This window comes from Bos indicus, chromosome 11 (genome assembly GCF_029378745.1).
Source record: "Bos indicus isolate NIAB-ARS_2022 breed Sahiwal x Tharparkar chromosome 11, NIAB-ARS_B.indTharparkar_mat_pri_1.0, whole genome shotgun sequence".
NCBI lineage: Eukaryota > Metazoa > Chordata > Mammalia > Artiodactyla > Bovidae > Bos > Bos indicus.
In genome coordinates, this window is record NC_091770.1 from 102,333,075 (window position 1) to 102,346,798 (window position 13,724).

Below are 13,724 nucleotides of genomic sequence, written 5' to 3' on the forward strand. Positions count from 1 at the left end.
AACCCTCCGCCTCTCCCCCACCAAGCCCTCTACAGCCCCGATACCCCACCGACATTACATAGTCATTCAGTCACTAAAGTATGAACAAATTGACTATATTTTCATTTGGCTTTTGGTTTCAGCCCCACTGCTTTAGAATAATGGCCCAAGCTATTAAGCTAACAGTTTGATTTACAAGCTCCTATGCTCTGAACGCTGGGATCAGACTCCTCTCTTTGTGGAAGACTAACCCTGCCTCGGGTCTCCTGGGCCCCTGACTCCCTAATAGAACAGGAGACAGCGAGGAAGGAAAAAAAAAAAAATCAGCAGTCAGCCAAGCAGTGACACCCAGAGATGCAGCTGATTAGTGGAAGCTGCTGAATCTAAGAAAAGGATTTTCTTTCCCACCTTTAAGCTCTCTTACAAATCATAGCAGGCTGGAAGGTTAACTCTCTGTTAAAGCCCCAGAGCGGCCTCTCAGCCCGTCCACCCCACAGCCGCCCTCTTTGCAGACAGCCTGCACAGTTCAAATAAAGATGGACCATTCTCCGAACGGGCATCTCCAGCCCCGAAGTCACTCCTCCAGAAAGAGCAGACTCCAGGTGGACAGGCCCTCCCCGAGGCCCCACACCAGGGATGTATTTTAAGAACACTGCCTCGCTGTCGCGTTGGAAGAAGAATCATCTCAGGGTGCCGTGTAGGGCACTGAGAGCAGTGATGGAATATGTCACACACGGGGAGATGGGGCAAGGGGAAGAATGATTCAGAGGCCCTGATGCTCTTGACAAGTCTTCCCTAAATACAGATTCCACCCCCCAGCCCCCGCCCCGCTCCATCACAAATCAGATCAGCATGCGGGAAGGCTGACTCGCCAAAGGAATAAAGGCAGGGGCTTAATTGGTTTTACATAATCCGGCACCTCAGAGAGGCAGAATTTTTAGGCACCTGCTCACGAGGTGACACTGCTGCTCAAATCATGGTGAGCCGAAGCTCTGAGAATGCGGACAAGAGGGAAAGAGGAGGCTGGGTGAGGTGGGGGCGGGCTAGAGGAGACAGAGGCAACATTTCTGGCGCTGCTGGAGAAATCTTGAAGTCTGGGCGCACCCGGGTCGTGGAAGGAGGTGGCAGGCGTTGTAGGGGAGGCAGGAGCTGGCACGCGCACCAGAAACAGCCCTGCAACCTGGGGATTCCAACCCCCCCCAGCCCAGCTGTCCCTGTAATCTTTCCAGCACCCAGGAATTTGCAATTTAATCCAGGAGGCACTTCCGCCCTCCCCCACTGGGTGGCCAAAATATTGGGTTGGCTGAAAAGTTCCTTCAGGTTTTTCTGTAAGATGGTTGCCATTTCGTGTTGAAAATCAGCTGGAAAATAGACTAAGACCAGCCTGTTTTGACGTCAGGTATATACGCCTAATCTCTGGAGATGGCTAGAATCTCATGTTGAGTTTTGGGAGTTGATAAGACTTTCCAGGTCCCCGGTTTCTTCTTCCAGCTCATCCCCAAGAGAATCCATCCTCCGTGATCTAAAGAGAATCTCCCCGGGTTTGAGAAGGCGTTCAGGTTAACATCTGCCGCCTCTGGAAGGACTCCTTCCCCATCTCCCACGAATCCCTCGATTCTGCACATCCCCACTTGTCAGTTTCTGTCACTTGGCACCAGGGCTGTGGGCGTGATGGGGGTCCTAGCCGCCTGGCATGTGGCCAGCAGGAGGGTCTCGCAGATAAACAACATCAAATCACCTACTCAGATAATTCGGGGTTCATTCAAACTGAGGTTTGTCAACAGGGCAGGCAGGATGAATGCAGAGGCTGGTATCCTCGTATCCACGAGCCGCAAGCAAAAAACACAGCCTCCCTGGTTACCCTGGGAGATGCCAAGTTCATGGACATCAGAGAACACAATGCATCGGGGAGGAAGTGACACAATGGTGATGTTTTCTCTGGCCTCTTCCTTTCCTCTGCTCAAAGGGATCCTGGGAGATGATGCCTCCACGGTGCAGACAACGTGGATAGTTTGACCAAAGTCCACTGGCTGGAGGCATGGCGGGAAGGACATCCAAGAAGATGGGGCTCCTGGAGGACAGCGGAAAGCCTCACCAACAGCTTGCACATTTCAAGAGCTGCCGAGGGGCTCCCCTGCGTGCTCTGAAGGACGGTCTTGTGTTGTGTCAATGCTCACAGCAACCCTACGTGACAGGGATAAGTCATGCCATCTCAGAGATGAGGAAACCAAAGCTTGGAGGCTTCAGTGGCCACTGTTAAAAAGTGGCAGGTGGTGGCTGAGCCCTCTGGCCCGCTACCTCCAGGCCTCAAGCCCTGGAAGGGCTGATAAATACTAAGGACCTGCAACTGAGGTCAGGGACCAGTGAGGGCCAAACGCAGGACCTGGGAATGAAAGCAAAGGGTAGTCAGGAACTCAGGTATTTATAGGTGTCCAGAGGGTCGTGGCTGGCCCTGCTCTGGCTGATTGAAGCCCTCACAATAAACAAAACTTCCCACTGCCCTGATAGACTTTAGACCTTGACAAAGCCCCTGAACATTTTTTAAATTGCAGCTTGGCTCCAAGGCTAAAGAGGAAAGAGCCCATTGATCGGGGGTTCAAGCTTGTTGTATCAAATGATGCAAGGCAGAGATGGAGCCCGGCAGCAGGGCTGAACCCAAGGGGCGTGGAAACTACGCTGGTGCTCCAGAACCCAGCCTACCTCTGCCTCTGCATCTGTAAAGTGGGGATCACAGCAGAATCAGATGCAACTGTGCATGGACAGCATGTGGCAGGGGCCTGGCTGGGGCAAGGTCACGGAGCAATCGCGTCTCTGAGTCGGACAGGGCTTTGCCATCTGCTCTTCTAGAAGAACAGTTCTCAAACTTGGCTGTGCCTGGAGTCCTCTGAGAGGTTTAAAATGCAGATTCCAGGTCCACCCCCCGCCCAGGGCCCCCAGTCCAGTGGGTCTGGGGTAGCTGCCAAGCCTGCATTTTCAGTAAGTAGCTCCCCAGCTCCCTGGGTCCGTGTCATCTCCTCCTACACAGATGTGTTCAAAGCGCATATTTACCAAGTCAGGCAGCGCCCTTTCATATATTTGACATAAAGCAGGCCAGGGGTTCAAAAGGAACGTCCCATTGGAGGCAGGCTGTTGTTTATTAAATAGCCGTAAGGTTTATGAATGTCGGTCTTTTTTTTTTTTTTTTGGTGATGTTGCACAGTATGCAGGATCTTAGTTCCCTGACCAGAGATCAAACCTGTGCCCCCTGCAGTGGAAGCATGAGTCCTAACCACCAGACCTCCAGGGAAGTCACTGGATGTCTGTCTTAATCTGCTCAGAACACTACTACAGAAATACCGTAGGCTGGGTGGCTTAAGCAATGGATATTTATTTCTGGCGGCTGGAAGTTGGAAATCAAGGTGCCAGCATGGACAGGATCTGATGAGCCTCTCTTCCTGGCTTATGGACAGCCACCTTCTCACTGTGACCCAAGCACTCCAGCATCTCTTCCTAAAAGGGCGCTAATCCCATCATGGGGGGCCCATCCTCATGACCTCATCTAAACTTAACCACCTCCCAATGCCATCACCCTGTGGGGCAGGGCTTCACACACGCATTTTAGAGGGACCCACTTCAGTCCACAGCAGCTTCCTTTTCAAGTTCACTCAAAGCTCTGCCCGCTTGTACCTCCTTCCACCTCCAGGTCATGTCTCTCCCTTTGGAACCCCACGGAGCCATCTGCTTCCCCTTCTAAGTAACAGCCCTGCAAATACCTGGAGTAAGATACTGCTTTGTCACTGATGTCCTGGTTCTGGATTGTTCCTCCAGGCAGAGTTCCGAATGTCGGAAGGTGAGACCCTGTGTTGCAGGGACCATGGGTCACCTGAATGCCATGATGTCTGCCACACAGCTTACTTTCTCTCCTTCTCTCCACCATCACAGAGGATTTGTCGACTGGAACTGCCTTTCTACATATTTTTGAACAAAACTGCAGGTACAAATATTGAAGAAAATAAAACCCCCTTCTCCTTATAGGTTTAGCTGAAGGAGATGGAGAGGATCTTTAAGGATGTTTGAATCTCAGAGGCATTTCTAAGGACTCTGTTGCCTTATCTCAGGCTCCTAACCCAACCATCCATCAGTCCAACAATCCATCCATCAGTCCAACCATCCATCTATCCATCCATCAGTCCAACCATCCATTCATCCATCCATCTGCCCATCCATCCATCCATCCATCCATTTATCCATCCATCCCTCTGTCCATCCAATAATCCAGCCAGGATTTGTTGAACGTCCACAGGGCACCCCTAGCACTCAAGTAAGGTCCCCTGTCCATTGACATTTCCCAGGAACAGCGTCTGGAATATGGCATCAATGTCCTTGCTGTCCAGTTGATGACCCTTAACTCTAATATTCCTGTTTGTGACTTGACAGGATCAGTCCTCTCAACCACAGAGTCTGTTCCTCCTTAAAATATACTGGAAGAATCTTCCTGCTTATTATTCTAAAAAGAGAAAAGAGGAAAGTCAACACCAAGCCTGTACCCCACCCCAGTGAGCCACGGACACCGCACATCTGAGTATGTCCCCAGCTTCCCTGGCAGCAACACAGGAGTTGTTCAACAGCCAATATGAATAAGCGATAAGGCGCTGACGGGCACTGCGTGGACAGCTCAGCAAAGGACTTAATTTGCAACCAAGCACAAAATCAAAGAGTCTGTCAACCGAGGAACCGTGCGCCTGGATAACCACCTTGCCGCTACCTGGGAAAGCACTGTCAGGTAAATTTCCAGAGAAAGTAATTAAGGAATCCCCATTGCCTAAACTCGGCAGCAAAATCGGAAGCTCTGGAATTCGATGCTCGCCAGGGATCTGGTGTCTCCTCCCAGCTTGATCCTTCATCACAATGAACAGTAGAAGTTTATGAAGAAGTGGGCTGGTGCGACTCCCCCCTTGCCCTCGGGAAGATGCTCTCTAGCACCGCGTGGTCTGCTCGTGTTGTCTTGGCAGAGAAGCAGTAGGCAGCAAATGAGACCCCTGCTTGCGGGGCCGGGGTAGGAGGGGTGAGATTAATACACAAATATATAGCCCTCTCTGAGATCTGGCAGGCGCCAATTAATATTTATCAAGTAACCACAGCACGCACAGTACCGAGTATCCACATGGAAAACACAGTCCAGGGCGTCGGGGAGTCTACCCTCTGACTCAGAAAGCTACGAGCGGATAGATGCTCCGTGTGCTTGGAGGCCCCCGTTGCTGATGGGAGGACCCATTGGGAGTTTAGGTCAGTATCTGCAGCTAGCGGCCTCCTCTTTCTGAGACGATGAGCAGTTCTCAACCAGGCATCCTCACCGCCGCGGCCTCCATGGGGTGAACACCCGGGTCTCTGGGGCCTGCCCTGTTCACAAAGGTTCTCCGTCAGCACATCGCCTCCTCCCCTAACTCCCTCCTTCATTTGAGTTTAAAACAAAAGAAGTCTATTAGAGTAAAGGAAGTTCCGCTGCCCACTGCAGATTAGAACCCCGCCGTGACCATCCACGTCCTGACAGGTCTAAGTGGGGTAGGCGGGTGAACCTGTCCAGCTGGGATAGCCCTCCACCCCGGCAGGCTGACCCCCCTCCAGCCAGACGCCTCTGGGCCACCTTCCAGAAGAAGAGCACCAAGCAGACGCCCATCATCTGAGCTCTGAAAAGGCAAGGGGAGATCCCCCCCACTTCCTGGCAGCTCTGCTTGTCACGGTGCCTGCTGACAACCCCATTGAAAACAGCCCTCGCCGCCACCGTGAAGCTCTTTCCGTCTCCCATTCAGTCCTTTCTCAGACAGTTTTTGAAAGGCGAAGAAAAGTCTGGAAAACGCTCGCCTCCAGCCCCACCCCCTCCACCCCCAGCCCCATCACCGAGAGAGAGGGGCAGCAGCTTGGGGGGAGCCGGGCTACCGAGCAGCCTCACCTGGCCCCACGGTGCACCGCCTCCAATTAAATCAAAATGGTTTGTTTTTAATGGTCTTTTACACTGACAAGTGGGCGATCATTCTGGGCCCACGAGCTGTCAGGGAACCGAGGCAAATCCTCCGTTGATAATGCCCAATGCTTCCAATTAGGAGCCGGGGCCGCTCCCGGCGTCCTAACGATTCCCCAGCCGCCCCCCAGGCCCCTTTGGCGCGGGCTGTTTCTTCTTCCTCCTCCGCCGCAAATTACTGACACAAAACGGAAAGGCCCCGCGTCTTCTCCGCCACGCCAGGCCCGGGCCCTGTTGGGCTTAATGAGCCGATGGAAGTTTCGTGGCTCCGGCGCTAAATTCTTTTCTTGTTTGACAGCTGCTCGGCTAAGGCGAGTGTTGACCTTATAAAAGATTTAGTGTTTCTCATTATTTTCTGTCAAGCTTCACAAGTGATGGCTCTGCGGTTATCATTTGCATCCTGGGGTGTGCGTGCATGTGCGTGCGTGTGTGTGTGTGTGTGTGTGTAGGGGGCTCCGGTGGAGACGGGGAAAAGGGGCTTTCTCTGCCCGAGTTGCATTTGGTCCCCACACACCAGCTCCCGGCCTGACACCCTTCTCCTGGGGACTTTCAAAGAGAAGGTAGGAAGCAGAGCCAACGTGACCGGACGGTTCGGTGGCTTCCAGGCCTCCCACATGGAGCTTCTGCAGAGGCACCCCGAGGCAGGCGGACTCCCAGAGCCCGTGGGAGCTGGCCCAGCCCGTGGTGGACGTGCCGGACAAAAGGACCGGCTGGGGCGGATGTGGGGCTGAGCACAGTTCAGAACCACACTCAAGCTTTATCACCGGGAACTTACGCTACTTACAGGCTCCATGGAAAGCCACGACCAGCACGATTCTGGCCTCTGCATCCGAAATGAAGGTTTAATGGTTTTGAAAAGCAGAAGCAATTTCTCTAAGTGGCATGCATCACTGTCCCCTGTGGGATGTCCCCTGTGGGATGACTATGGAGCATGTGTTAGTCCTTATTTGTCTCCTGCGCCTACGCCCAAGGCGGGTCGGGGGGCCCATTTTATAAATAACAAGACTCTGGGGAGTCCATGCTGGCTCTTTCACCAGCCTCCTGCTGGTCCCTCCGTCTCCTCTCTTTCGTTCTCTGTGTTCTCCCCTCCTGCTAACCTACCCACTGGCCATCCCGGGTGAGGGTGCCCCAAGGTTGCCCCGAAAAGGAGAGAGACAGTTCAGGGCAGGTGGACACATGGATGTCTTCTCCAGGGGTTCTGAGTCTTTGTGCCCCCTCCTTGTTACCATGGGAGACCCTGTTTTGATCTCTTAGAGCAAATCCATGGCACACTCTCCCTCCGGTGCCCATGGCAGACCTTGCTAATCAATCACAGCACACTTTTTCAGGAGCCTCTATTTAGCCTGAGAATATTTTATGACCAAATGTGGCCACATCATGATGGGGAGTGCTGCCTACTTGCCATTCCTGCCTTAGAGGGGCCATTTGAATAAACTGCCACGCTACCGCATAGGGGAAACTTGAGGATGTTAGCTGAATGAAAGAAGCTGATCACCAAAGACCATGTACTGTATGACTTGATCATCAGGGAATATCCAGAATGGGCAAATGTCTAGAGACAAAGAGTAGATTTGTTGTTGCAGGGGCTGGAGGGAGGGAAACGTGGTGCAATTCCTAGGGGTCCAAGGTTTCTTTCTGGAATTATGAAAATATTCTAAACTTACATTGTGCTGGTGGTTGCATAGCCCTATGAATATATTAAAAATCATTGATGTATACACTTCTTTGGGAGAAAACTTTATTTTTTTCTTTAAAATTTTTTAAATTTAATTTTTATTTTATATTTGAGTATAGCTGATTTACAAGCTCATGTTAGTTTCAGGTGAACAGCAAAGATTTATATACTTGGGGTGAATTTTATGGTGTATGAATTATATCTCAATTGTTATTGTTGTTTAGTCACTAAGTTATGGACTGTAGCCCACCCGGTCCTCTGTCCATGGGATTTCCCAGGCAAGAATACTGGAGTGGGTTACCATTCCTTCTCCAGGGGATCTTCCCAATCCAGGGATCGAAGCTGTGTCTGCATCTCCTGTATTGCAGGTGGATTCTTTACTGCTGAGCCACCAGGGAAGCCCTTATATCTCAATAAAGCTATTTTAAAAATTGGGGAAAAGCAGCCCACTGGAGTCAGATGAGTGCTCATCGCCCAGATTCTGTCTTTGGAGCCCCGAGCAGGGTGATAATGGGGCCCCAAGAAATGGCCTCAGATGAGGGAGGGTCCAGGGTGTCCTCAGCCTCCCCAGTGAGATACTGTGCCTCTCACTTTCATTGTTGTTGTCGTTCAGTTGCTCAGTCGTGTCTGACTCTTTGTGACCCTGGACTGTAGCCCGCCAGGCCCCTCTGTCCATGGGATTCTCCAAGAAAGAATACTGGAGTGGGTTGCCATGCCCTCCTCCAGGGGATCTTCTCCTGGAATTTGCTCAAATTCACGTCCAGTGAGTTGGTGATGCTATCTAACCATCTCATCCTCTGCCGCCCCCTTTTCTTTTTGCCTTCAATCTTTCCCACCATCAGGGTCTTTCCCAATGAGTCAACTCTTCAGATCAGGTGGCTATAAGTATTGGAGCTTCACTTATCTGGAGCCTATTAAACTTAGACACTGAAGGAGCAGAGATAGGCACCAACCCAGAGTTTTTTGGAAAATTCAAACACCCTGCCTTGGGATTGCCCTATGATTTATCTACCAGCCTCTGGCAAACAGATTCACTGTTCAATTTTGATCTCAACTGCTGCCGACTAGCCTCAGCTAATCCTCGGGAATGATCTAGAGATTTTGTTTGGCTTCTGGAAGTAGCAAATCGATTCTCCTGCTCAAAGACAAATGCAGGACTGTCTTTTCTTCTGCCCCACCGAGTCTCAGGAACTTCACAGTCTGTGGAGCAGAAACCTGGTTCCCAGGCCCAGCTGTGCCACGTAGAAGCTGGGGCTCCTTGAGCCAGTGTCTCATCCTGAGAATCAGTCTCCTCTGTTTCCAGTGAAGATGCCCTGTCCCGACTCCTTGCCCCCTCCCCCTTCACCTGACATGGTCCCCCGCGGTCCCACGTTAGATCTTGCAGGCAGGCAGGCAGGAAGTTTGTTTTCTAAGCCCAGGTTTGGCTGTTCTCTGAAAACACAGCATGTGTCAGCAGAGCGGGTCAGGCCCTGTGTCCTTGCTCCATCTATTTTTGGACCGCAGAGAAATTAGAGCTGTAGTAGAATAACAATTTAGGGGACCAGATGTCTCAAGAGAGACTGCCGCCCTTGTTAATTACTTACACTGCAGACCTGCTCCATCAGAGTCCAGGACCCACCGCTTCCACCAGCGACATCCTACATGGATTTGTGTTCTACGGGGCCTCTGACCTCCAGCTGCCCGAGCTTGACAGAAATTACTGACCTGGGACTGATCCATAATTTTCAAGTACCTCTCATTAGAGGAGACAGCCTCTCAATCTTTTAAAGCGAAATCTCTCTCCCAGTCACCTGAGCGGCTGTCACTTAAAAAAAAAACCTAAACTAAAATCTCTATAGCTGTCATTTTTTTTTTTTTTTTTTAGTTCTTGGGGAGATTTTTCTGTTGTTGTTAACTCGGCTATTTCTTCTCAGATTCTACCCGGACTTCTTGGCCCCCAGACTGGGCATTGGAGATTTTAGTGTCCAGTTGGGGAATCGTTGTGTGGCTCATGAGAGGGTTTGGGAAAGCAGCCTGGCCCCCCTGCCCCTTTTAGGAGGATGTGTCAGGGTGGGGGGGACTGTGGGAAAGCTGCTCCATTTGTGAACTCGACAGTGGTGATCAAAATCTCTAGATCGTTCCCAAGAATTAGCCCCTCCCACCAGGGGCTCAAGCCAAAGTCACACACCACTGGTAATGACCCTGGAGACGGGACTCAGGATTCCCATGGAATCCAACACAAATCACCAGCAAATAAGTCTCTAAATTGTGGGTGTGTGGAGGGAGAGACTTCTGGCCCCAAGCTGCTTCTCCAAAACGCAGCTTGAAAATCATCCCTCATGTTTTCATCTTAAAAAGACAAATAAGGGAACAGATAAAACCGAAGCTCTCTCTGCTTCCCTGTCCTCCCCTCTCCCTCCCAGAGGGGAGGCCAGGCAGGACTTCTGGGCATATTCTTTCCTCCAATTTCTTTCCATTTGACTAGATTCATGCAGAGGCTTGAATAACACAGGGGATCATTGTGTAGGTTTAGAAATTGTCAAATAAATGGCATCCTACTTATGTTCCTTTCTTGCATCTTACTTGCAGCCTGTGAGATCTAGTTCCCCGATCAGGGATAGAACCTGGGCCCCCTTCACTGGGAGCATGGAGTCCTAGCCACTGCACCACCAGGCAAGTCACTGCTGGTGCTGCTGCTGCTGCTAAGCCGCCTCAGTTGTGTCCGACTCTGTGCGACCCCACAGACGGCAGCCCACCAGGCTCCCCCATCCCTGGGACTCTCCAGGCAAGAACTCTGGAGTGGGTTGCCATTTCCTTCTCCAATGCAAGAAAGTGAAAGGTGAAAGTGAAGTCGCTCAGTCGTGTCCAACTCTTAGCGACCCCATGGATTGCAGCGTAACAGGCTCCTCCGTCCATGGGATTTTCCAAGCAAGAGTACTGGAGTGGGGTGCCATTGCCTTCTCCACACACAAGCATAAGAACTCAACAAACACCAAAGGGTCTGATTCACACAGATCACTTTGGCACCAAAGAAAATAAATTAGAAAATCAGTCACAGACGTAACTAATGAACGTGCCTGGAAATGTAAAACCCTATTTATAAATAACTTCAGGACGAAAGAAGAAATCCGAATGAGATTTGATGGAGATTAGATGAAAAGAGAATCAAACAAAAATAAATATTCTCAAAACTTGTGAGATGAGATAAAAGAAAATTTAGAGGGAAACATAGTTGCCAATGCTATGTTTTATAAATGTTGATATTAGGGGAAAAAAGAAAGATTAAAAGGCAATTACAGCTAAGCAGACAACTCTAGACGCTGGAAACAGAACAACAGAGAGACTTCAAAGAAGGAAACCACAACGTCAAGAGCAAAATTAATGAACGTCAAAGGCACAATTAAAGATATCAATCGGATGAAAAGTTGATTCATTGCAAGTAGACCGGAAAAGCACAGAGGCTTTCAAATGAATTGGGAAATGGGATCCAGGAATCCAGATCCCCTGGGGCAGAGTGGGGACCATATGACAGGGGCAGGGACCTCAGGAAATGGTGATGGAGTGGCTCCTGGTGTCAGCTCTGCCCAGGACCATGGAGACCCTGAGAGAATCACTTCCCACCTCTGTGCCTTGGCTTTTCCATCTGTATAATGGGAGAGTTGGAGATACTGATCTCTGAGGTCTCTTTCAACCCTAGGTTTCTGGGAATCTTTTATTCCAATCTGGTTACAGAGAGGCAAAGGGTATCATCCAGGCAGGGGATTGTGGTCCCTAACAAATCTTTTTTTAAGGCTTGATGGTGATAATTGCTCACCTCCCCGGCCTTGTCTCTGTGTCCCCCAGCCACACTCACTGGCTTTCATTCTCTCCCGTTTGGCCACATTTGCTCAGGGTTTGGGCTGGTCCCTCTCATCTAGAACATCTTTGCCTTCCTCTTCTGGATAGCTCCCTCATCCTCTCTAGAAAGACCTTCCTGCCGCCAGATGGACTTAGAATTCCCCAGTCCACAGTGCTACTAATTGCCATTAAATGATGCCATGTACAGTGCGTTCAGCGGCCGCCTCTTGTGCCATCTCGCAGGGTCCGTGTGGGCTGGCCTTATTCACCAGCACGTCCGCAGGATGTCCTGTGTAGTGCAGGCACCTGGTCCTTATTTGAGCAATGTATTGAGATGCTCCCCATTCAAACAGGACCAGCGCCTTCGCCAACCTGCCCATCCTGCTCCCAGGGCTGCTGGCAGGCCAGTGGCGCTTGCCTCTTATTTACCTGCATTGACCTGAGAGTGACTCAGCTCCATTCAGCAGAGCTGTCTCCTGCCAAAGCCGTTACAGTTTCTTAGCTCCAGGCAGAGACAGACTGCAGATGGCTTAATTTAGAAGCATCTCGGAAGGAATTCTTTGCTCCACAGCTCTTCATCCTTTGACTCTGGGGGTCTACGGGGTCGTGACCACACGCGCTTGAGGCCTGACTTGTGGTTAGGACCCTCATCTCTGGCGGAGCTGCTATTTTGGGAGGAGAGAGTGTGCAGGCGGGCGGGATGGGAGCTGCCTGGTTTCCAGCAGGGCCTTTCCCTTGACTCATTTCCTGGGCATTTGTTAAGAGAGTGGAGTTTCTCAGTGAGGATCTGGGGCCGGGAGGACCCCACGGTGCTGGGGTTCTGTGAGACCTGGGGCGAGTGACCTAACCTTCTGGGGCCCCTGGCTCCCCATCTCTAAGATGGAGACAACAGTGCATGCTCTGAGGCTTGTGTTAAATAAGTGCACTGCGCCTGGCAAACAGCAAGTCTGTTACCAAAACAGCCACGGGCCCAAGGTCCCAGTCGCTGGTCTCCAGGGCACATTCTGCAAAGGGGCACTTGCTTCTTGGTGTTCTGAAAGCCGAAACACCCCTCTCCGTGAACTTCCATATTCTGCTTCGGGAGCTGGGGACTTCATGGGTACAGAATAGGCCCCTTCTCTTCTCTTTCTGTCTCGTGGACTCCCCTGGTGGTTCAGACAGTAAAGAATCTGCCTGCAATGCAGGAGACCCGGCTTTCAATCCCTGGGTCGGGGAGATCCCCTGAAAAGGGGAATGGCAACCCACTCCAGCATTCTTGCCTGGAGAATTCCATGGACAGAGAAGCCTGGTGGGCTACAGTCCATGGGCTCACAAAGTGTTGGATACAACTGAGTGCCTTTCACTTCTCTTTCTAAAGAACAGTCCCATGAGGGCCGGGGAGTCAGCTTCTGCTTGAGTGAGCCCTCTGGAGAGTCCCCCAGCCCCAGCCACTAAGCATCTCCTTTGATTTTTCACCTTCTCCCTCTGCTGACACCATTTCCTGTGCTGTATTCCCCTGCCAACCCTCTCATCCCAATCCTCCCAGGCCATAGTCAAGTCCCACCTGGCCTGAGAAGCCCTCCCTGAGCACCTGAAGCCTGGTGAATTACGCCCCCTTCCTTCCTTCACTCATCCACTCATCTGTTCGGTATTTTCAACTTTGTTTCAACACATCCTGAATGCCAGGCCCCATACCAGGCACTGGGGGTCGTTGGGGAACAGGGCAGGTACAGACCCCACCTTACAGGGCTCTGGGGCTGGACACTCACCTGTGCTCCCCTGGGTCCCTCCCATGCAAGACTGAAGTCATCCATCCCATGAGTGACTTAACTCCCAGAAAGTCCAGCAGGAATGGGAATCCTTCAACAGCAGGGACCACATACTAAATGCCTGCCTCCCACATGTCAGCCCGGTGCTGCTGAGAACACAGTAGGTGTCGGAGTGTGTTGTCAGTCACTGGGGCGAACCTCTTGTGCCCCAAACACCCCTGTAGAAAACCAGGGGGACATGGAAACAGGAACACCAAAGCACAAAGGGTGTGGCACTTCACTGTCCTTGGCACTTAGGTACTTAATAAATACTTTTTGATGGATGGATGAATGAATATTTCTTCCTTGACAAAGTTTCCAAGGAAGGAAAAAGAAAACTTCCCCTGGGCTTCTCTTTTGTTTGTGTGCTGATGTTAACCTGATTACCTCTAAGCTGAGCAGCACCTAGGACCTAGATCCTCCTGCCATCTACTCAGGAGACTAGTGTTCCAAGCCCCCTGCCACTAGC

General features: G+C 51.2%; 1 protein-coding gene across 2 annotated transcripts in view; it reads left to right on the forward strand.

The window, feature by feature from the left end:
* Positions 1–13,724, forward strand: part of CFAP77 (cilia and flagella associated protein 77) — a 152,071-nt gene that overhangs the window by 133,400 nt on the left and 4,947 nt on the right. Inside the window, exon 6 of one of the 2 annotated variants that reach the window (XM_019971055.2) lies at positions 1,946–7,947. The exons of the other annotated variant lie outside the window; for it this stretch is intronic. Within the exon in view, the coding sequence (XP_019826614.2) occupies positions 1,946–1,990 (45 nt within the window). The 3' untranslated portion in view covers positions 1,991–7,947. Of the gene's footprint in view, positions 1–1,945; positions 7,948–13,724 lie in introns of those variants that run through there. 2 annotated transcript variants of the gene reach the window in all.